The following is a 23,494-nucleotide window of genomic DNA, read 5'->3' as shown; positions in this document are numbered from 1 at the left end:
AAAACATAGATTAAAAGAATGAAAGAGTTATTTTATATCTAGAGGTATTTGTTGCTAACATCTTATCCTCCCAGACATTTTCTTGTTTCACAAAAATAGTATCATATTGTACATGCTACTTTGTAGCCTTCTGATTACTTAAAATGCAAAGTGAAGTTCTTTTAGATGTGTGTGAAGCATCCTTACTTCCTGAGAATCTGCCTTAACAGGGTGCCCTCTTGCACTCTCCAGCCTGTTTTCTGGCAGGAGTTTGAGGGTAAGAAAGAGTGATGAGAGGAGCAAATTCTGTTGGTGGATAAATTGTCATATGTTACGCAGTATCTTGTTGATTATGCATAAACTATTGGTGTTTTGATGAGTTATGTTAAACTGATTCCCAAATATTTGCATTTAACTTATTTTTTAGAAGAGAAAAAGGTCGTTCAGAAGTAGCAAGAGCTGGTGTGTGTGTATTATGTACACCTAGACTTAAATATAAAATCTCCAGTTATTGTTATGGTGTGGTCAATATGGTTCATTGCTTTTCTAGGTTAAATTTTTGTTTAAGCTTAACAAAGACATAGGACACTGTTTTCTTGATGAAAGACATTCTTGAAAAAAAATAATGTTTTTAACCTAATTTTATTATTTAGTACTTTCTTTAGTGATATCAAGAACGACAAAGAAAGAGATGAGATTTTGTTACCATTTTTCTAAAATTCAAAATTTTTTTTGTTTCTGTATTTTTAATAAAAGGTGGCTATCATCCAGTGAAAATTGGAGATCTCTTCAATGGCCGGTATCATGTTATTAGGAAGCTAGGATGGGGACACTTCTCTACTGTCTGGCTGTGCTGGGATATGCAGTAAGTGTTCTTTGTCATTTGTGCCTTTGGTTCCTGGTCTAGTTCAACATCTTTATAGTATAATAAGGTAAGGCTCAGAGGCACCCTTCTGTTGTGGCATAAACTGCATAGCACAGATGTGCTATGTGCTAGCCAGACTCCCCCCCTCCTCCCCATCTAAAGTTCATTTTCTTGTCATCTTTAAATATATTTTCTTCTGCCTTTATATTTGAAGTTTATTCTTTGAAATTGTCCTACACTGGGGTCCTGTTCTTCTAGTAATTCAGCCATACCAGAAAAACATTCAAATATAAAATAATAATGTATAGGTCTTTCAGATTAGTGGGTTTTGACTTTTTGTAAAAGTCATGACCAGTAGTCTGAAACTGCATTGCGACAGTATACACATACATGTGTGTGTATGAATTGAAACAAAGGTTATAAGGTAATACTTAGTCTTAATTATATGTGATTAACTCTGACATTTATCTAGTCTGCCTTATTTTTATTAGGAAAAAATAGAAACAAAATGAAAATGAGATAATTTGACTCATGAACCCACTACTTAATTGTGGCCCCACAATTTGGAAAGTACTATTTTAAAGGAAAGCTTATTAAAAGTTTCTGTTTACTGGATAGATTTCATTATAATGATCAGCTCTGCTAATAATACTTTTTTAAATGCGTGTTTTTTATAGGGGGAAAAGGTTTGTTGCAATGAAGGTTGTAAAAAGTGCCCAGCATTATACGGAGACAGCCTTGGATGAAATAAAATTGCTCAAATGTGTAAGTGCTGCAAAAATGTGAATGCTACAAGAAAAATTAATGACGTAAGACTTTACAGAGGGATTTTTCTGGGTATTAACTAAATTAAAGTTGAATTCATTATAAGGTCAAATACTGAATCTTTTATTTATTTTTAAAATATTTTAATTAAAGTAGTCAGTTTACAATGTGTCAATTATTTCTGGTGTACAGCACAATGTTTCAGTCATACATACACATATATATTTGTTTTCGTATTCTTTTTTGTTATGGTTGCTGTAAGATATTGAATGTAATCCCGTGTGCTATACAGAAGAAACTTGTTTATCCTTTTTATGTATATAACTAGTTAATATTAGCAAATTTCTTTTATTTATAAAAACATTGCTTTTATTGAAATAGTTTTGGTTGGTATTATGGAAATGGCTTTTTGGTCTTAAACGCTACTGTTCTTGAATTCATTTTTCTTTCCGTAGGTTCGAGAAAGTGATCCCAGTGACCCAAATAAAGACATGGTAGTGCAGCTGATTGATGACTTCAAGATTTCAGGCATGAATGGAATACGTATCCTTTCTGATGGTTTCATTGCTCCCTAATGGCTGAATTATACTATAGTTTTTCTTTTTACTTTTAAAAAATGGAAATATTTCAAGTTCATATAAACTTATTTTTTTGTGTTTTTTTTTTTTTTTTTGAGGGGGAGGTAATTAGGCTTGTTTGTTTTAATGGAGGTACTGGGGATTGAAGCCAGGACCTCGGGCATGCTAAGCATGCATTCTACCACTAAGCTCTACAGTCCCCCCATGTAAACTGCTGTTTGCTCTGCTGTCTCTCTCTCCAAATGGTGCCTTTACTGGCATCATGTTATAAGATGTTTTACATGGAGTTCTCTGCAAGGACCTTTCAGAGATTTTGGTTTAGTAGCATATTATAAAATTATTTTTTTACAACTACTCAACTTGATTTTGGCATAGAATTTATTACTGAACATTATTATTTCTAGTGAGGTTTACTTTTGCAGTGGTAGGGGGAAGTGTATGCCAGCACTATTTGCTTTAAACTTTTAAAAATTAGTACTCCAAGGCTATGTATCCTCCAGTAGCTGCAAAGAATCACATGAAGTTGAGGCAATAAGAGCAAAAATGCTCTGCCAGTGTCAACATAGCAAAGTTACACTTGATCCTGCACAGAATCCTGCCTTTAGTTTCCAGAGTGCTGTTTCCATATTTTCATATTGGATCCTCTAAGATAGCCCTTTAAGTGCCTGACATGGGCAGTACCTTCATTTCCCAGGGGTCAGGAATACTGAACTAAGTATTCAGAATCATGTGGTTGGTGACTGCCAGGGGAGTGTCAGGAGCCTTCCTGTCCTTCCTCATCTTTTACTCTTTCTTTATGTCATCTTTGGAACAGATCCAACATTCTTTTTAAATTGAACTATAGTTGATTTGCAATATTGTGTTAGTTTCAGGTGTAAAGCTAAGTGATTCAGTCATATATATGTGTAATATATTCTTTTTCAGATTCTTTTCCATTATAGGTTATTACAAGACACTGAATATAGTTCCCTGTGCTGTACAATAAATCCTTGTTCATCTATTTTATGTATACTGGTTTGCATTTATCAATCGCATACTCCTAATTTATCCCCTTTCTGCTTCCCCCTTTGGTAATCATAAATTTAGTTTCATTGTGAATCTGTTTCTGTTTTATAAATAACTATAGTATTTCTTAGATTCCACATATAAGTGATATTAAGTAATATTTGTCTTTCTCTGTCTGACTTGACTTACTGTGGTCCATCTATGTTGCTGCAGATGGCAGTATTTCATTGTTTTTATGGCTGAGTGATACTCCATTGTGTGTGTGTGTGTGTGTGTGTGTACACACACACACACGCATATATATACCACATCTTCTTTATCCATTCATCTGTTGATGGACACTTAGGTGGCTTTCAAGTTCTTAGATATTGTAAATGTTACTGCTGTGAATATTGGGGTGCATGTATCTTTCTGAATTAGAGTTTTCCTCTTTTCTGGATATGTATCCATGAGCAAGAATGCTGGATCATATGGTAAGTCTATTTTTAGTTTTTTAAGGAAGCTCCATACTGTTTTCCACAGTGGCTGTACCAGTTTACATTCCCACCAACAGCGTAGGAGGGTTCCCTTTTCTCCACACCCTCTCCAGTATTTATCGTTTGTAGACATTTTGATGATGGACATTCTGACTGGTATGAGACGATACCTTACTGTAGTTTTGGTTTGTATTTCTCTAATAGTGATGTTCAGCATTTTTTCATGTACCTGTTGGCCATCTCTATGTCTTCTTTGGATGAATGTTTATTTAGGTTTTCTACTCATTTTTTTTATTAGGTGGTTTGTTTATTTGATACTGAGTTGTACTAGATGTTTGTGTATTTTGGAAATAAAGCCCTTTGTCAGTCGCATCTTTTGCAGATATTTTCTCCCATTCTGTAGGTTGTCTTTCTGTTTTGTTGATGGTTTTCTTTCCTGTGCAAAAGCCTGTAAATTTGATTAGCTGTTTGTTTACTTTTGCTTTTACTTCTTTTGCATTGGGAGACTGATCTGTGAATATATTGAGCCATTTTGAGTTTATTTTTGTGTGTGGTGTAAGAAAATGTTCTCAGCCCATGGATATACATGAGGCTGTCCAGCTTTCCCAACACCACTTGCTGAAGAGACTGTTTTTTCCATCATATATTCTTGCATCCTCTGTCAAAGATTAATTGACCATAGGTGTGTGGGTTTATTTCCGGACTCTCTCTTCTGTCACATTGATGTATATGTCGCTTTTTATGTTACTGTAGCTTTGTAGTATTGTCTGAAGTCTGGGAGGGTTATTCTTCCAGTGTTGTTCTATTTTTCAGGATTGCTTTGGCAATTCTGGGTCTTTTGTGATTCCATATAAATTTTAGAATTATTTGTTCTGGTTCCGAGAAAAATGTCATGAGTAAGTTGATAGGGATCACATTAAATCTGTAGATTGCTTCGTGTAGTATGGCCATCTTAACAATTGTTAATTCTTCCAATCCAAGAACATGGCATATCATTCTATTTCTTTGAATCATATTCAGTTTCCTTTATCAGTATTTCATAGTTCTCAGCTTACAGGTCTTTAACCTCCTTGGTTTAGGTTAATTTGTTGGGTTTTTTTTTGGGGGGGGATGCAATTTTAAACATTTTTTTATTAACTTTCTCTTTGATATTTCATTGTTAATGTAAAGAAATGCAACTGATTTCTGTATATTAATCTTGTATCTTTCTACCTTTCTGAATGTATTAGTTCTAATAGTTTTTGTGTGGAGTCCTTAGGTATCATATCATCTGCAAATAATGACAAGTTTCCATCTTTCCTTCCAATTTGGATACTTTTATTTCTTTTTCTTGTGTGATTGCTGTGGCTAGGACTTCCAATATTATGTTTAATAAAAGTGGAAAGTGGGATTTCTTGTCACCTTCTTGAATTTAGCATGAAGACTTCTCAGTGTTTCACTGTTGAATGTTATATTGACTGTGGGTTTGTCATAAATGGCTTTTATTATGTTGGGATATGTTCTCTGTATACCCACTTTGGAGAGAGTTTTTATCAAAGAACACGTGTTGACTTTTATCAGATGTCTTTTCTGCATTTATTGAAATGATCATGTGGGTTTTGTCCTTTTTTTGCTGATAGGGTTATCACATTGTTTGATTTGCGTATGTTGAGCCATCCTTGTGAACCTGGAATGAATCCACCTTTATTATTGTATGTGATCTTTTTTATGTTTTTTTGGATTCAGTTTGCTAGTATTTTGTTGATGATTTTTCCATCTGTTTCCATCAAAGATATTGGCCTTTTTTGGTAGTATCTTTGTCTGGTTTTGATATCAGAGTGATACTGGCTTCATTGAATGCCTTTGGAGAGTGTTCCCACCTCTTCAGTTTTTTGGAAGAGTTTGAGAGAGATAAGTATAAGTTTTTCTTCATATGTTTGGCTGTTTGTACTGTTACATAGTCAATAATTGTCAGATTCCATCCAAATTTAAAAACCTTAGGCTTTGGCTCTCTGTCTGCTACTAACTTTAGACCTTGGTTTCCATTTTTTTAAAGGAGCCTGGGAAATAGTAAGGAATTTCTGACTGTACATCATCTATGCGTAAATCTGTGGATATGTTTCCAACATTGTAGAAATATTTTTTAATATTTTATTAAAATTATTTATAGCAGTGGATATTGTGATGATATGATAAATTCAGATTATTGTAATATTAAATTAAATAACCTTCCTTAATAGGCTGTCAGCAGGCCTCCAGGGGTGAACATTGTATTCTCAAATGGTTTCAGAGCCATTTTAAATCTTTCTATGAGAATGACATGAATATATTTATATGGTGGACTTTGGTGGATCATTGTTCTGGAAGATCAGTGGTTGACTGAAATTTTTTATTTAAAAAAACCCCAGAATCCTGAGATTTCATTTTTATAGGTTGGTCTTATGGCATGCCATGTTTTAAGTTGTGATCATACATTTTTACAAACTGCATGTATTATTAAAATTGATCCTGTTACACAATGAAAGGTGTTATTGAAGGAAAGTATTAAACAGTCTTCATTGTGTTCGGTAAATTTCCATTTTATAAAGTGTTTTATGTAACGTATGGGATAGAAATTTAGGTAGGCGGGCAAGACACTCAACACGGGGGAGTTCTGTGTTCTTTTCCTCATCAGTTTGTGTGGAGTTTCAGTCTTGCTTATTTTTGTTAAGGCTGATGGTAAGGAGGAGTGAGGTTGGAGGAGGGAGAGTGCAGGCACGTGTGGCGTTGAGTCATGGCTCTGCCACCTTTGACTCGGGGTCGCTGGGAAGTTCTTCAAACTCTCTGAGTTTTACTATTCTCATTCCTAAGGTTGTTATGAGTACACATTAAGTAATGTGGCACATAATAAGTACTTAGTAAATGTTAGGTCTTTCTATTGAGATGAGAAACGGCAAATGACCACTTTTGGTATTACTGATAGTATTAATGTTGCATTTTATAAAGAAATAATTGTTTTACCCAGTGCCACAACGATGCTACTTTTAGTATTTGCATTAGTCCAGGAAATGTCTCCACACATGATCCTTAACCCTGTTCCAGACGTCTGCATGGTCTTTGAAGTGCTTGGCCACCACCTCCTCAAGTGGATCATCAAATCCAACTACCAAGGCCTCCCAGTACGTTGTGTGAAGAGTATCATTCGACAGGTAAGGCTTATGAGGGCATCTCTCATTCCTAATGCCTAACTGGCTACCCTTTCAACACGAACTCCTGTTTTTTAAAGAAAAACAGTACATGTACACAAAAACATATACACATGTATATGTTTAAATTTATGTATAATTCCTGTTTTAAAAATACATATGTGTATTACAGTATGTAACATTTTGAAGTTCTTAAATCAGTTTAATATTTATTTAATGATAAGCCATTATGTCTTCTGAAGGGAACAATGTGTAAATGTCACACGTACATTTCCTTTGGCGTATTCATCTTTTTTCGGGTAGATGATGCAGTATAGTGAGAAGTTGTTTTATCCAATATCAATGCTACAAAACACCCCACTTAGTTCCTTAGAAAATAGTAAATGTAGTTTGAAAGAAACAGGTAATTCATTGTGTTTATTTGCTGTTTCTAAGTATTTGGATGGAGAGTAAGTGAAAGACCGTTTAAGAAATGTTTGTCCCATATGGAGTATTGTAGTAGATTTGTACTTGGTTCAGAAGGAAACCTTTAGTTAGAGCCTGGTTCAGTGTGAATGCTGCAGCAAGAGTCTTTAGAGTGAAAGTGCCCAGATAGGGAAGATCTCCTTCTAATTAGAAATGTTCAGCAGATTCAGTTTTCCGCATGCAATACGCCAGTCTTTGACTCATTGCCCCTACAGCCTAAATTAAGAAACTTGCAGATATGACTTATTCTAGATTGTGTATTCTGATATAATGGCTAATTTCCGCAGAAATTTCTGCAGATTAAGTCATATCAAGGAGGTTGCATGGTTTGCTTGAGAAAGGGACCAGGAGGTTTGAAGCCCCTTCCTTGTCCCCAGGCCCAGAGGTTGAACTAGACCTGCCTAGGATTTTATTCTTCCCATTTTATGGAAGAAGAACTGAGGTTAAGTAACTTGGTCCTACTCAGGAAATAACATAAAAATTGTGGTGGAGCAGGACACCAAACCTAGGGAGTCTAGCTGCGGAGCATGTGCACTTACTGTCTTCTCAAGCATCATATAATAATATCTTTAGACTTGTGCTTAGCTTATGACCTATAAAAGTTAAATCACTGTTCTTCCCATGAACCTGTTTAAGGGTTTCTGTCATCTGGTGGAAGCCTCTATTTCTCCTTGCAAACCTCACTTCAGCTCTTTATCTCCTGGCAGGTAAACTTTTTCCCATTAATTGATCAGTCTTTTAAATAGGTGATGCATAAATGTCCTTTGGATAAACAGTTTCCCTTCCAGAGTCAACCAAGATTTTATGAGTTTCTTATGAATATTCGAAGATACCTCAAGCGTTTATAAACACATGCTGCTTTTCCAGAATTTTTATTTGTTAATTTTTACTAGTTTCATTTCTGTAGGTTTATTTAAAGAGAAAATTTGCCATTTTTGAAGCTCCACATCTTTGATTCATTTCTTTTGTCTTAACCTGCAGAAAATGCCACCTTTTCTTCTGTACCCATGTTTATAAAGACAACCAAAATCCCACTGTGACAAAGGCTTCCTATACTATACTCCAATTAAGGGTGCTATTTCTTCCCTTCCAGGGTTGCTTGCAGTCTACATTTGGCCTTTTTTTTTTTTAAACTGTAGTTTTTTTGGGTTTTTTTGTTGTTGTTCTTAATGGTCCTTTCTTAATGGTTGTGAAGTCTCATAGGCCAGAGGTTCTCAGCCCTGGCCCTGCTGGCATATTGAACTGGATAATCCTTTATTGTAGGGACCTGTCCTGTGCATTTAGGGTGTTTCCCTGGCCTCTGCCCACTAGATGCCAGTATCAGCTACCACTCCCCCCCCCTCCCCCTTTGTGACAATTAAAATGTCTCTGAACTTTGTGAGATATACTGAGGGGGGGGGCACTATTTCCTTTCACTGAGAACCATTGGAATAGGGGAAAGTATATGGAGTCCATGGCTTGGCAATAGACTGAATTTTAAATTCTTACTTTGGCACTTACTACTTTGTGACCCTGATCAAATTATGGCTTAACTTCTGTGAACCTGTCTCACTTGAAAAATCAGGATGTTAATACATGGTTTTATTGTGGAGATGACATTGGAGGGACTACTGATAAAGCATCCAGCATAGTGACCAGCACAGGGCAGCCATCCCGTCTCTCGAGCTGCATTGTGAGCACCTCAGGGTCCCAGATCAAGTGTTGTGAGTTCTGCATCTCTTTAGCTTCCTTCATATCATAGGCAGTCAAGAAATGTTTTTGATTGGTTGTATCTTTCCTTAAGTGAAAGAAGAAATGTGTGTTCCTCTTATTCTTACTGTACAAAATGGCTGAGCTTTCTGTGATTTTCTTTTCTTTTCTTTTTAAATTTTATTTTATTGAGTTATAACCTTTCTGTGATTTTTAAGGGCTCATAGATTAACATTTACTACTTGGTTATTTTCTAAAAGTCATGGTGTAATTGAATTACTTGATTTTCCAGGCTTTCCTAGTACACTGCTGTCAATCCTTTGATCAGTTCTTAGCTGTCCTCATTTGGCCCTGGTGGCCTTGTGCAGGGTCAGAAGCGCCATCCTGTGGCTTCTGGTGGTGGTGGTGGTGAGGACGCCCCCTTGCCGCCCCCAGGCTGCTGCTTTGGCCCCAGGCGGGGAGTCGGGGTTGTCTGTTCGCCCTTCTACTTTCATTTCTTTTTCTTTTAAAATCAGCTTTATTGAAGTCTATTTTATGTCCAGCTTCTGTTTCTGAAGCTAGAAGAAGAAAACAGGTGCCTGTGTTGGCAGTATGTGCTATTTGTGGTGCATTCAAGATGTGCTGCAGGTGATGGTGTTTTTAAATGCTGTTGCTCTTTAAACATGGCTTTTACCTCCTATGTAACTGAGCTAATATTTTACTTTTTAAAACTTTATAGTTTAATTCATTGCCCTTTATAGAAAACTTGTGAAGAAGTGACTGCTTGCCATTAAATGAAGCTTGGTGAGGGCAAAGCTCTGATTTTGGTGACTTTGCTACAGTCTGCAGTTACAGCGTGCAGTCTTGGATTTTTGAATGAGCATTACCTTTCTCTTATCATGGTTGTCACTAACCTTTATTAGGCCCTCTCAGGCACTCGCCTGTTTTAAGTGTTTTATTTGTTATGTCCTCTGGTCCTCACCACAACCTTGTAAGGCCAGGAGTGTTATCTCCACTTTAACTAAAGAAGGTATTAAAAATCTTCCTCAGATCCCACAGTTACTGTGGCGGAATCAGGATTTGAATCCAGGTGGTGTAATCCACATGCTCTTAACTGCAGAGTACTGTGAAATGTCTGCATAAGAAGATTTGGGAGTATTTTAAATTGCAGCTTGTCTTGTGAAGTGTGCGTTCATGTCTCTGTGGTTTTCTTTTGCCTTAATAGAGCTGGCAATTAGATTGTTTAAAAGTATAGCCATTAGATTTTATTTAAATTGTAATTTGTACGATGTGCTGCACTATGTGAGCTAAGGAGACTTTTAAAATGCCTTGCTTTCTTAAACCCACCTTCTGTGGGGCAGCAGATTCTGCAGGCAGTACCAAGAACCAGAGCCCACCTGGCAGGCTGCCTCAACAGTTACCATGAATGGCTTTGTCTACTCTTAGTATTTGTGTGCCATTTAAGTTATTTCACTGGTTGGTTATAAGTGAATTTATTATGATTGGGCCAATATTGTTCAATTTGAGAACAGAAGTTTAATTTTAAGTTGGTAAACATTTTTGTGTTCTTGGATTTGTAGCTTGTTCAGTGTAGTAGTACTGTCCTGTCCTGTCCTGTCCTGGGCTGGGAATTCTCCTCAAAAAGTCGGATCCTCAACTCAGAAATTTGCCAGAGTTGTTCCCCTCAAGGGAGTTGAGCTTCTTTCCAAGCTCATTCCTCTGTGCAGCCTCAGTGCTGGTCGCCGTGCTCACCTGTCTTGACTGCATTCAGCGGTGCAGCTACTGCGGTCTTCTCTCTCGTTAGTTCTTACTAGTCAGAGCCAGAAAGAAGAAGGAGCAGAGGGCGAGTTCAGGGCAGAGGGGATGAGGATAGTGTCCGTGGACGCTTTTGCCTGGGTCTGTGTCTGGTTCTTGTCCTCTTGGATTGTGACAGGTATTTCCCACACTTGTCCATTTGGTCTGGCAGATGCTTGTCAGAGCAGCTTGTAGCATTTACCTTATGTCTGTCCTGGTGAGGAAGGGAAATCCAGTGGGAGCTTTAGTTTTCCCAGTAGGGAAGCTTCTAGCTTGAGAAGAGCCCTCTGCTGTTTCCCTCCCGCTCACAGGGATCTCAGTGAGGTGCTGCTGCCCGAGGCCAGCCCTCTGCTCTGTCAGCCCACCTGGCTGCCAGTCAGGTTTCCCTTAGTGCTGTGTCAGCAAGGCCTCACTCACAGAACCAGGGCCAAGCCAGGTCTCCTGTCCCGGGCGGTGTGATTTGGCTCCTCTGAGTGAGATGCAGCCCGGTCCTGGCCCCTCTGTTGTTAGGTTCACCTCGGGTCTCATGGCAGCTGTAGACTGGAGCACATGGCAGCCAGGGATATCTGTGGCCTCTGCTGCCTCCTACCGATGGTGCTGGGGATGTTTTTAGGCAAGAGAGACAGAGATACTATGATCGACAAGTGAGGCAGCATAGATGCCTGTCCTTTGGCATGGAGTTGATTTGTAGGGTTTTTTTTTTTTTCTGTATCATCAAAACTATACAGCATAAATAGTAAGACTGCTCATTAGTGTTTGCCTCTGGATTCTGAGGTCCTCAATTGCTTTAAACTTCACTGACTGAGAACAGAAATGCTATTTTCAGAAATAAAGCCATTCTTCTTATAGCTAGTGTAAAAAAAAAATTAGTCCAGAATTAAAAGAAAGTATAGAATCAGAATTTTATGAAGTAGATCCATTCATATTTTAAATGGGAGAAATGAGACCCCCAGAAATTTACTAAGTGACTTAGCAAAGTTGTACTTAGTATCAGTACAAGTCTTCCATTTACTTAGTTCAGCTCTTCCATTTACTGTAAGCTTCCTGTGAGCTAGACCTTGTATCTGTGAGTTTTCCATACATTATGTCTAATTCTTCCCATATTTCTAATAGATATGTTCCCCCTTTTTATGAAAATAGAAGTTCAGACAACTTAAGTACTTGCCTAGTCAATGAAGGCATGAGCAGTAATACCAGACTGGTCTGGGTCCAAGGTCATGATGTAACACTGCTTTGTGCTGTGTCTCCTAACTGGTTAAGGTTTGTGTTACCATAATTAATTTATCCCAGTGGCAGTCTTTTCCTTGCGTTCATTATCGGACGTCAGCTGTGCTTCTTGAGGAAGGTTAATAATGCAGTTGAAAGCAATAGCCGGTATTTAAAAAATCTGGAAACTTGTTGAGAACACTTTGCTCCTCGCAGGTGCCTCACTGTCACTGGAAGTTCACGTTAACACATTTGGGTAATGGATCACATTAACTCTCACCTGAGTGGCTTTGCCCACAGTATGACCACCTAAGAACTATGAAAGATCTAAGGTGGGCAGTTAGGAGCAACTTGTACAATGAAATAGCGGTAAAAAGATAATTTTAGAAAGGTGCTGACATTTTAACTTTGAGTTAATATTTGATAATTGAAATTTCAGTTGGAATAATTTAAAACAGTTTAAAGTTTCTGAAAAATCTTATTCTTTTGACTTCAATAGGCTGGAAATCATCAGTGTATCTGTCCATTAATTTCTTGTATTTCTGAATTTCTCTTGTTATTCAGATATAAAAACTCCACATGATATTTCAGTTTGCACGAAGAAGATGCATGAATGTCAGAGAATAATATACAGGCCAATTGGATTATGTTCCTTTCAGGATTATAACCTTACTCTCTATGGAAATATATAATGATACCTTTCTTACCACTGGTCCTCTGACATTATAAACATAATTTAAACATATTCCAATTGAAGAAATATCCAAAACATTAAATATTAACTCTGAGGTAAGAAGTTGAAGCCCCATGGAGACAGGGAGCTTTGTTTATTGCTGTGTATCAAACATCCAGAACAGCATGTGGCCTGTTAACAGGAGCTCGACTGATGCTCAGTAGTGAAGTTACGTAAAAGTATTTGAGGAAAAGTTATTTGAGATAAATGTGGGGATTTTCGTCCTATTTAAGAGACAGATCTTCCTTTGATTTTCCTTCTGAAACCTCTGTCCTTTTACTTCTTAATGTTGTCCTCTGATAAGGATTGTTCAGCCAGAAACTCAAGGTAGACAGAAGGATTGGGTTTTTGCTGAGCACTTTTCAGAGCTGCATAATATTACATATCTTTTGCTTGTCTTTTTCCCACTTTCTTGTTTCCTGTGGTTAAGACTCATAAATTACTTTAAATATTTGAATGATACTTATTAACTGTTAGTGTTTATTGAGAATGTAGGATTTCTGATGTATGGGTACATGATCTGTATTTCTAATATATTTTCGTTTATGGAAAGAATTGAAAGAATTCCTCTGTAATGGAAATAATTCCAGGAAAACTTTGGCCTTGCATTTAGGTCTCCATACACTGTAATTTTGTGGGGTTTATGTAATATATTTTATGTGATAAGTACACGAGTATCTTGGTTCAGCAGTTTCTTTTAGTTCAGTGCTATAGTGTTGCCTGGATACCAAGGCTATTTAATCCTCTGTTCCTGCAATATTAAAAATGTACACACACCAGCCATTATGGGAATGCAGATCAGTGAGATATACACTTCACTCCCACTAGGGTGACTAAGATAAAAAAGACAGATAACAAGTATTTGCCATGATGAAGAAATCGGAACCCTCATACATTGCTGGTAGAAACAGAAAATGGTGCAGCCACAGTATAACAGTTTGGCTGTTGATCGGAAGGCTAAATATAGAGTTATATGACCCAGCAATTACACTCCTAGGCATATATACAAGGAAAATAAAAACATATGTTCACACAAAAACTTGTTCATGAATGTTCATAGCAGTATTATTTATAATAACCAAAAAGTAGAAACAGCCCAAATATTCATTGTGTGAATGGCTAAACAAAATATGGTGCATTCAATGGGACATTACTTGTCATTTAAGAGAAATGAAGTATTGATATGTGCTACACTTGGATGAACCTTGTGCCGGTTACAAAAGACAATTTTGTATCATTCCATTTATATAAAATGTCAAACCCAGTGAAGTAGATTAGTGATGGCTTCGGGCCAGAGGAGTTGGGAGGAGATGGAGAGTGACTGCTAATGGGTGCGATATTTCTTTTTTGTGTGGTAAAAATGTTCTAAATTAGATAGTGGTGATGGTTGCACATCTAAAAACCCTGAATTGTACGCATAAAAGGATTAACTGTGTGATGTGTAAATTACATCTCAATAAAATTGTTATTTTAAAAAGTATATGCATAGATGCATTTGTTTCCATGAGCATAAATTGTCTCCTAAATGATACATGTTGGTTGCTTCTGAAAAAGAGCTGGGTTCCTGTGGGGACCAGGGTCCAGGGGAGATTTTTACTAAAAACTCTTTGTATCTGTTGTATTTTGTGCCTTGTAATGATGTTAAGTATTTTACAAATAAATGTTGGATAATAAAGGTATTAGTAACTCATCTCCTCTCTTGATTTTACGTGGCCAGGTGCTTCAGGGGTTAGATTACTTACACAGCAAGTGCAAGATCATTCATACTGACATAAAGCCGGAAAACATCTTGATGTGTGTGGACGATGCCTATGTGAGAAGAATGGCAGCCGAGGCCACTGAGTGGCAGAAAGCGGGCGCTCCTCCTCCTTCTGGATCTGCAGGTGAGGGCCCGAGCCAGCTTTGTTTCAGTCTGTTTGGGGGCAGATTTGCACACTGAAGGCAACTGAGTCAAACGAACATGTGAGGAACTTTTGGAAGGTCCTGATTACTAGAAATAACTATACCTTTTTCTTGAGAAGGAGGATGCCCAAATTAAATTGTACTTTAATATTTGAATTACTTTGTCCTCCCCTGAAAGGTCATTTGAATTCTTGCCCCTGCTTCATCTATATTTGAACATTCTTTGTGTTGCCCACTTCTCTGCAGAGGAGTATGTCATTGCAGGTTTCATGTAGCCCACCTACAGGCCTCAGATTTTTTTTTTTTTTTCCTAGCTTCAGTTTTGTTAGAATGCTTCCTTGTCTCCAGTTAGCATATCAGTCTGCGTCTAACTGGTGGCTTTAGAATTAGTAACAAAAGACCCCTCAGGGTGAGAGAAGACGACCAAGTGACTTGAGTATGGCCTATATAGTTTTATTTCTGGTTTCACAGAGCATAAGGGTGGCAGCGAAATGTGGACGGTGCTTTCACCCTCTCTTCATCTTCTCTCTGCTGTGTCGTGTTGTCAGGCAGGCATGGGGCCTGAAGGGCCACAGCCCTGCGACTCACGGGGGCTCTTGGGAGATGCACCACCTCTGAATGTGGTTTTCTACCATCAGGGTGTTGTTTAGATCATGGACCCATAGTCTATCAAGCTTTTGATGCCAGCCACATCTCTTGATGGGATTCCTAGAATGTTTGTTGCAGTATTAGATTTACTTTAGTTGTATAAACTTGTGAGATAGTTTTCAAACATAGATATGTAAATTAATAGTTTTAAAATGTGTAAATTAGTTTTTCATTTCATATAAAACAAATTTGGTAGGATGTGTGACATTTGTGAACTCTTTATTTTCTTATCAGTCAGTGCTTTGGAATTGACTGTTGTGAAGTGAATGGGTATTTAATTTTAGATATAGGAGTAATGGCCCCACTATTGAACAGGCTATGGCTCTGCCTCAAGGAGCCAGTCGTTCCTTTGAGTTGGCTAAACTTTCTTTAGGTCTCTATGATTAAGAAGCTCTAATATTTAACAGTTCTTTAAGTTGGATGGCCATTAAAAGGCAGTAGTTATTTCATTTTACAATTCAAATTACCTACATAAAGGTAAGTATGTTTTTCCCTCTAAACATTCATTTTTTGTTTTGTTTTGTTTTAGTGAGCACCGCTCCACAGCAAAAACCTGTAAGTACTTACCTACCTACTTATATTCACCTCCATGTCAAAAGCACCTGTTCCTTATTGAGCTTTTCAAATTGTAACATTAATTCTTGTTTCTTTGTGCAGTTTTTCACTGAAGAGTTGTTCAGGGGAATGGGTTGTACATTTTTTGTTCCTTTCTCAGTCATCAATGTTGTAATGTATATTAATGTAAAAGACATGTTTATAGATGCCTGGCATTCTTGAATATATAAGAGCTAATGTTTTGATAAGGTGAGGTGGTTTTTAGGGCTGGAGTAGTTAGAGCCGTCCCAAATTCTGTCTTTGTTTTTATGCACTTTCTGGAGTGCTGATGGCTGAGTCTGGTAAAAATGTGAGGTGACAGAGGGTTTGAAGTGTGATTATTCAGAAAAAGCTTTATATCATTTCTGATTTGCCTCCAAGTTACCTGTTTTTCTGAAGCTGCAGTTGTAATTCTTTTGCAGCCAGTAACTAAATATGAAAGAGTATTATCTCTGTGGTCCTGTCAGAGGAAACAAGCTGTTTGGAATTAAATCCTACCCCAAGGAATCTAAACCTGGCTTGGTTCCAGCAGAGGATAGGATGTATGCATCTTGAGCTGATGGGTCACCTACAAGTTTTAAAAGAGCTTTATGAACCAGAAGTGTTTGGAAGGAAATGTGCAGAGCTTCAGAGAGCTGCCAGCAGCCCCCTGTTTGGAATGGACGTCTGAGCACAGGAGGGAGTTGTAAGAGTCAGGCCGCCTGGCCTGCTGAGGAACACAGTCATTTCCCACAGTTCTGCTGTGGCCTGAGCAGCCCGTTTTGATTATTGATTCTGTAAAAGACTAGAGGTCCTGGTTGCCAGTACTTTCCAAGTCAGATGGCCATGATTGGAGGCAGACTGACACCGTGGCTCTTTCTTGTTTTTCTTTACTTTGCCTGCTCATGTCTTACGGTTCCTGCAGCCTTGGCTGTTGATAATAGCTCAGTGTGTGGGACCCAAACACAAGCAGTGCTGTTGACCAACAATGAATGACATACACCTGTTTTGGCAGGCATTTCTTTTTTGGCAGACAGTTGAGTGAGTGTAAGGAGAGAAGAGGGGACGTTATTACTTTGTGGTCAGGCAGCAGCAAATAGAACTTGCAATAGATTCTGTTTAAAGGCCACAGTATCTCAGCATATTGAGTTCTAAGAGTTTAAAGGAGAAATATTTCGTGGATTTATAAGCTGTATCGATCCCTCTGAGGGCAGCAGCTTGTTGATGTCTTGTTGCTTGATGCTAGCACTGGTTTCTTTTTTCTGGTTTTACCGTATGCCTAGCTGTACTCTGGACCTCATGTCTGGGCGTGGGATTTTAGTTGAATACAACCTGAAAAAAAGAGTGTGTTGGTATTGGCCATGCTGCCAGCACTAGTGCCTTAAAAAGAAGCAAACTGACCTGTGGTATTTTCTTAACATGTTATAGATAGGAAAGATATCCAAAAACAAAAAGAAAAAACTGAAGAAGAAGCAGAAAAGGCAGGCTGAGTTACTGGAAAAGCGCCTGCAGGAAATAGAAGAATTGGAGCGAGAAGCTGAAAGGAAAATAATAGAAGAAAATGTTACATCGGCTGTACCTTCCAACGAGCAAGATGAATACCACCCAGAGGTGAAGCTAAAAACAGCAGGACTAGACGAGGCAGCGGAGGGAGAGACTGCGAATAACAACGGTCAGTGAGATCTGGAGGCAGGGCTGCATGCGAGCCCCGGGAGTAGGGCCCTTGAGGTCAGCACGCAGGTGACCGGGGGCTGCTGCTGTGCAAACACGGGGCGGGTGGCCTCCCGCTTCTTGTGGGGGAGTGTGCAGAACTGCATGCTTCTTGCTTTGTCAGATGTGCCAGAAATATGTTAGTATTTCAAGGTAGTTGTCTTAAAAAATGAAAATGTGTGAGAAATACCATGTCTTTATCAGCTAATTATTGTCCTTCATTCTGTAGTTAAGGTTTTACTTAACAGTGATGCACTCGCAGACCTTTTCTGAAGATATGGAAATGGAAGTGCAGCTCTGTTTATACTCATTTTCCCTAAGAGCTCACTTCTCCTGATAAGAATAGGCAGTTGTTTCATAGATGAAAAATCAGATTTAGAAAACTTAGAGATTTTACCCCGAGAGCTAAGAGATGTTTGCTGTAGCACATGAAGTTGGCATGTTCACACATGTCTCTTGTTGGAGGAGATTTAGTGCCAAGCACACTCTGTGAGGGAGAGTGACACGTTCTGATTCTTACCCATCGACTTTTTAAGGTGAGGCTGAGGACCAGGAAGAGAAAGAAGACACCGAGAAAGAAAACACTGAGAAGGATGAAGATGATGTTGAGCAGGAACTGGCGAACATAGACCCTACTTGGATAGAATCACCCAAAACCAATGGCCATATTGAGAATGGCCCGTTCTTACTGGAACAGCAGCTGGATGACGAAGATGATGATGAGGAAGATTGCCCGAATCCCGAGGAATATAACCTTGATGAGCCAAATGCAGAAAGTGATTACACATATAGCAGCTCCTATGAACAATTCAATGGTGAATTGCCAAATGGACGACATAAAATCCCTGAGTCACAGTTTCCAGAGTTTTCCACATCCTTGTTCTCTGGGCCCTTAGAACCTGTGGCTTGTGGCTCTGCGCTTTCTGAGGGATCCCCACTCACTGAGCACGAGGAAAGCAGTCCATCCCGTGACAGAAGCAGGACAGTCTCGGCCTCCAGCACTGGGGATTTGCCAAAAAGTAAGTGTCTGCTCTCAGTGGCCCAGGTGTCACACCTGTGACAGGTGCTGAGAGGGGAGTTGCCTGGAGGTGGTGAAGTCATGCGTCTGTGCATTAACTGTTTTCATTTTATTGCTTGTGTTCTTGTGAATAAGTAATGTAAAGTCCATTTTTTGCTTCTGGGCTTTCCTGCTCTCTGATACCAGATCCCATCTCTGAGTTTTTTTCCATCTTCCGAAACTTAGTGACATCAGACATTTGCAGAAGCTTTCCGAGTACAGCGTCTTCCACCTGTAGTTTTCTAGGATGTGTAGTTTAAGTTTTAATCTATACTTCCATCTGGTAGTGTTGTATTTAGATTTTGGTTTTTGTTTTGTTTCGTTTCTGTTCAAGGAAAAATGTGCTTTTTCTCTGTATTGAGGAAGAAGTGTCTTATTTCGTTTTTATAGTTGTTCTCAATTACAAGATTCTGCTGTTGAAATTTTAAAGAAATTTTAAAGGAAGTGGCCTGGGTTTAAATGTGATGACGACTTACACAGAACTCTGATTTTGAGAGTGAACACCACGTGACGTGTTTCTGCCTGCAGCATCCGAGGGGACTTGGGTAGGCAGACACCGGGCGGCACAGTCGGTTTCTAGTCTGGAAAAGCTCAGCATCCTCCTCTGCTCCCTCTCCTGATGAGAGTGTTGAGCACATGGTGGGTGAGCTGCCGAGCCCGTCCTGCAGAGAAGGCCGCGCAGCCCTGTAGCCCTTTGGCCTAGGCGGGCGGGAGCCCTGCAGAGCCGTCGGCCACTAACCATCCTAAGGCCAGTGGCTTTTGTACTTGGACTCGTGCCACTTCTGTGCACCTTTACTCTGGCCAGAAGCTTTCTGAAGGTGCTTAGTAACTTTCACGAGGAATGTGGTCTCATCTAAGGAAAAACTCGCCTCTGCATTTCTCCTTTACTCTCATTCTACTTCCCCACTGCTGCTGACACTTTTAGTTCCCAAATGTGTGTGTAGGGACCCCAGCTTAGTGTCCTACAGTTTAAATAAAGTTGTCACTACTTGGAGAGAGTGTGTCAGACCCTGGGGTTGAGGGCTCAGTCCCACTAGACTAACCCCCCCCCCCACTAGTCACAAGTCTGTGTTGTTACCTGTGTTTCTGAACGACCAGCTGTAAATCAGAGGTTTCCTTGACTCTGTCCTAGGGTTTGATTAATTTGTTAGAACAGCTGGCAGAGCTCAGGAAGACGGGTCACTTGCTAGGTTGTCGGCTTATAGGGAAAGGATGTAAAAAGGGGTGCGTAGGGAGCGGCGTGTGGGGGGCAAGGCTTTCGTGCTCTCGCTCGACGCACCCGCCCCTGCAGACTCACACATTCCTTCATATCACAGGCTGGTGGGTTGTTTTTTCTTTTTAATTAACACATCGAATTGTGTGTTACCAACGTTTACAACTTTTTTTTTTTTGATGCCAGAATTATCCCAGATTTGGTCGGTGTGAGCCCCTTGAGGTTGTCTCTGAGTCCTTTTGAACTCATTAGTCTTCCTGTGTTTCCTTGCTCTTCTGGAACCACAAGTCCCAGGCTGGAGTCAGACATGGGTCCAAGTGATTTTTGCTGTTAATATTTTTTAAATGTTTTACAGTGTGCATAATACACAGGAACAGTAGTATGCAAAACTTGTAAGCATGCATGTATTGAAATGGGTGTTCACACATCTTTTATGGATGGAGCAGACAGTGGAAAGGTTTAGTAATCCCAAGTATAGTCTGTTCCACATTTGTCTTCAAGACATAATAAGAGCGTCTCTGAGCGTGATGTGCTCACTCTTGCATTCTGTACCTTTGCTTGTGCTTTTCCTCCTCGTGCTTTCTCCTGTTCATCGTCCAACCCTTTGGGCTCAGTTTGATTCTCGTGTCGGATCCTCCCTGTGTTGCCTGGCAGGTCCTAGGTCTCTTTCCCCTCTTCCTGCTGGTTGTCCTTTTCCTCACTGCAGTGGTCATTGTTCGTTTCCTGTTGTCTTTCTCTTCACTACCGTGTGAACTCTTTGAGAGTGCTGTGTGTTTTTATCTTCGTATCTGCAGCATCTAACTCAGTGCTGAAAGAAGCATTTTTTTGAATAATGAACTAAGAAATCAGTGATACCTGGCTATATTCTTCAGCTCTTCCCTTTCTCCGGTCTTTTTCCACTCACAATCAGAATTTTACTCTGTCCCACACACACTCCATCCGCAGCACCCTGTTCTGTGAAGATTGTTTTTTTCATTGATCCCGGTCTCTTACCAAGCAGACCTTTCCAGTTATTCAGTCATTTGTTAGGAGGCACTCAGTTTGGGTTTCCAGCCCAGTCTCTGGATAGCCGTGGACAGCCCTGCATGGGAGGTGCTGTGCTTCCTGTCGGGAAGGGGTACGGCCTAGCAGCTGGAAGCTGGCCACCTGGTGCTACAGAAACATGCGGCAAGAGGAACAGGCTTCACTCAGAGTTTGTGTGGAGCCTGGTCATCACAGCAGAGCGTGTACATTAGGAGTAGGAGAGGAAAAGGTTGGGCCAGGATGAGAAGATTGAGGAAGAAAGATGCCAGGCTAAAGAATGTGAACTTTTCCCTGGAGTGATATGATAGCTGCTTGAAGGTTGGGAAGAGGCGGCAGGATTCCTCTTGGATTATCAGCTGCTGGAGCCTGAGCATGTATCTTGGCTCAGCCCATCTGAAGGACAAAGGCCCTGGAGCAAGCTGGCACCTGTGAGGTGTTTGTTGAGGCCTGTCACCCTCACCTAGAAGTGACCCCCATGGGTGTCAGTGCTTGGCTAGGCTGCTGGAAAACTGCTCCATACTCATCTCACTCCAATTCTCACTCCCTGGCCAGTTCCCTGGGGAGCAGCCACTGAGGGCTTTCTGAAGCTCGCCCCATTGCTCCCCGCCGTGGTCTCCAGTGCATTTCCACTTAACATAAGCCCAGGGGCGTCACTCTCTGAAGCTGACTGCTCTGTACAGCCTGTCCTCTGGCCGTTCTCTTCCTGATACCATTTCCCCTCACCTCCTTCACCTTTTCCTCACTCACTCTGCACCTCCACACTGGCTTCTTTTTGAAGTTTCTTGAGGGTGTGAGCTTGTTTCTGTCTCTGTGCGGTTCGCCCTTGCTGTCTCTTCCACCCAGAGCTTCTCTCCTCCGTGCCCCTCATCAGGCCACTCCTCAGACAGGATGTTCCCAGAAAAGGCCTGCCCTGAACATCCTCATCAGTGTCCAGCTCCTTTCCTGCTTTTTCTTCAGAGCATATAGAGTTACTGTACGAACCATTCATTTTATTTACTTTATCACCCATATTCCCAGCCAGTGCATGAGTTTCCTAATTTGGGGCATGGCAGTGGAACCTCTTATCTCTTGTTCATGCTGTTCCCAGTGCCAGGACAGCGTCTGGGACGTAGAGGGGACTCGATAGATACCTGATGAACAAGTAGGTCAGGTTTGGGCATAGAATCTCCTAGTACCGCTGCTTCCTTGGGCTGGGGCTAAACCTCCTGCACATGAAGAAGGTGCTCGCGCCTTTCTTATAAGGCTGTTTGGAACAGAAAGAATCAAAGTGGGCCCAGCACAGTGCCTTGCAGAGAAGTGATGACAGCTGTTTCATCACTCGAGCCTGGCTGGCTGCCATCCTACTAGTTCTAGGATCGCTTCGCAGGGAGTAAATACGGTGTCACCCAGAGACTGGTTTATCAGAATGACCCAAGGGCCCCAGCCCTCTCTGAAGTGAAACCTTCTCACCTCTCTCCTCCCACTTGATAGAAGCAGAGAGCAGGCGAGAGCTGTGATAGCTGAATGATGGTGACTGAATCAGGAGGTGATCGAATTTCCGGGCAAAGCAAAATTGGTATGAGTACACAGCAAGTGTGAGTGTGTTTAAGTGGACCTTTTTGAGTGTTAGTCAGGTAACCTGTCACAGATACCTAGAGCAGGGAACTCTCATACTGAGAAAAGAAATGCAAACTGATTCTCTTTTACCTCCTTTGTGTTCTTGTACAGTTACATTTTTGAGATAAGTTGCCTTGTATCATTTGGAATGCATCGTGCGTCAGGTAGCCACTTACATATCTGAACTAGGAGGATAACAGTGTGTCACCAAAGAGACTTTGTCCAGTGATCATAAACGAGGAATATTAAGGACAGAGAAACTGTGCAAATGGTCCCTGAATTAATGATGATTCAACTTTATACTTCAGATGTTAAATTGTGGCCTTTTCGCTGGCGGGTGGTAGACGGCAGGGCAGCGAGCGCGGCTCCCGTCGGCCCCAAGATCCCGAGGAGGAGCAGCCCTGACGCTTGCAGCCAGCCTGCTGTCCCTTTCAGGACAGTGCAGCAAGTTACTTTATTATAACACAGGCTTTGTGTTAGATGATTGTACCCAACTGTGGGCTGGTGTAAGTGTTCTGAGTTTTGTTTGGGGTAGGCAAGGCTCAGCTATGATGTTTGATAGGTGAGGTGTATTGAATACATTTTGGACTTAAGATACTTGGAACTTGAGATGGGTTTTTTGGGATGTAACCCCGTCGTAAGTGGAGGAACATCTGTACTGAAGGTATGTGATGATGTGTCTTGTGAAGTGTGTCTCCTCTAGCAGAGCTGGGTTACGGGAGGTGTCTTTAAAACAACAGCAGTAACAGCGTGGTGGCGGGCACAGATCCCTCCTCCCAATGAGTGCCCTCAGAGCGGCTCACTCACCGTCAGAATCAGCAGCTTCCTCCTCTCCCACCAGGCCTTTGGTCTGAGTGATCTGGGGTGGTGGAACCCACCGCTCTGGTTGGTCCTTCACTGGCCCTTGAGGAGACTCCCTTCAGAGGGTGATTGGCTGGTTGCAGAGTGGGCCCTGGGTCTGGCCGGCCAGGCCGAGCTGCAGCTCCCCCGTGTTTGGTCCTTTTTCATTTTTATTTCTTGGTTGGGGAGGGATGGTTCTTTCTCTTCCTCTGTTACTGAGAACTGAGCCTCAAA

General features: G+C 40.5%; 1 protein-coding gene across 9 annotated transcripts in view; it reads left to right on the top strand.

The window, feature by feature from the left end:
• Positions 1 to 23,494, top strand: part of SRPK2 (SRSF protein kinase 2) — a 204,362-nt gene that overhangs the window by 162,724 nt on the left and 18,144 nt on the right. For all 9 annotated transcript variants that reach the window (XM_032484191.1, XM_032484184.1, XM_032484187.1 and 6 more), the window contains 8 exons: positions 736 to 844; positions 1,522 to 1,609; positions 2,065 to 2,152; positions 6,729 to 6,835; positions 14,416 to 14,581; positions 15,778 to 15,803; positions 17,250 to 17,493; positions 18,068 to 18,550. In XM_032484191.1, the coding sequence (XP_032340082.1) occupies positions 736 to 844; positions 1,522 to 1,609; positions 2,065 to 2,152; positions 6,729 to 6,835; positions 14,416 to 14,581; positions 15,778 to 15,803; positions 17,250 to 17,493; positions 18,068 to 18,550 (1,311 nt within the window). The remainder of the gene's footprint in view (positions 1 to 735; positions 845 to 1,521; positions 1,610 to 2,064; positions 2,153 to 6,728; positions 6,836 to 14,415; positions 14,582 to 15,777; positions 15,804 to 17,249; positions 17,494 to 18,067; positions 18,551 to 23,494) is intronic.

The sequence above is a fragment of the Camelus ferus genome, chromosome 7 (genome assembly GCF_009834535.1).
Source record: "Camelus ferus isolate YT-003-E chromosome 7, BCGSAC_Cfer_1.0, whole genome shotgun sequence".
NCBI classification, from domain to species: Eukaryota; Metazoa; Chordata; class Mammalia; order Artiodactyla; family Camelidae; genus Camelus; species Camelus ferus.
The sequence above is the reverse complement of the archived record's forward strand: the minus strand, read 5'-3'. Positions and strand labels throughout refer to the sequence as shown.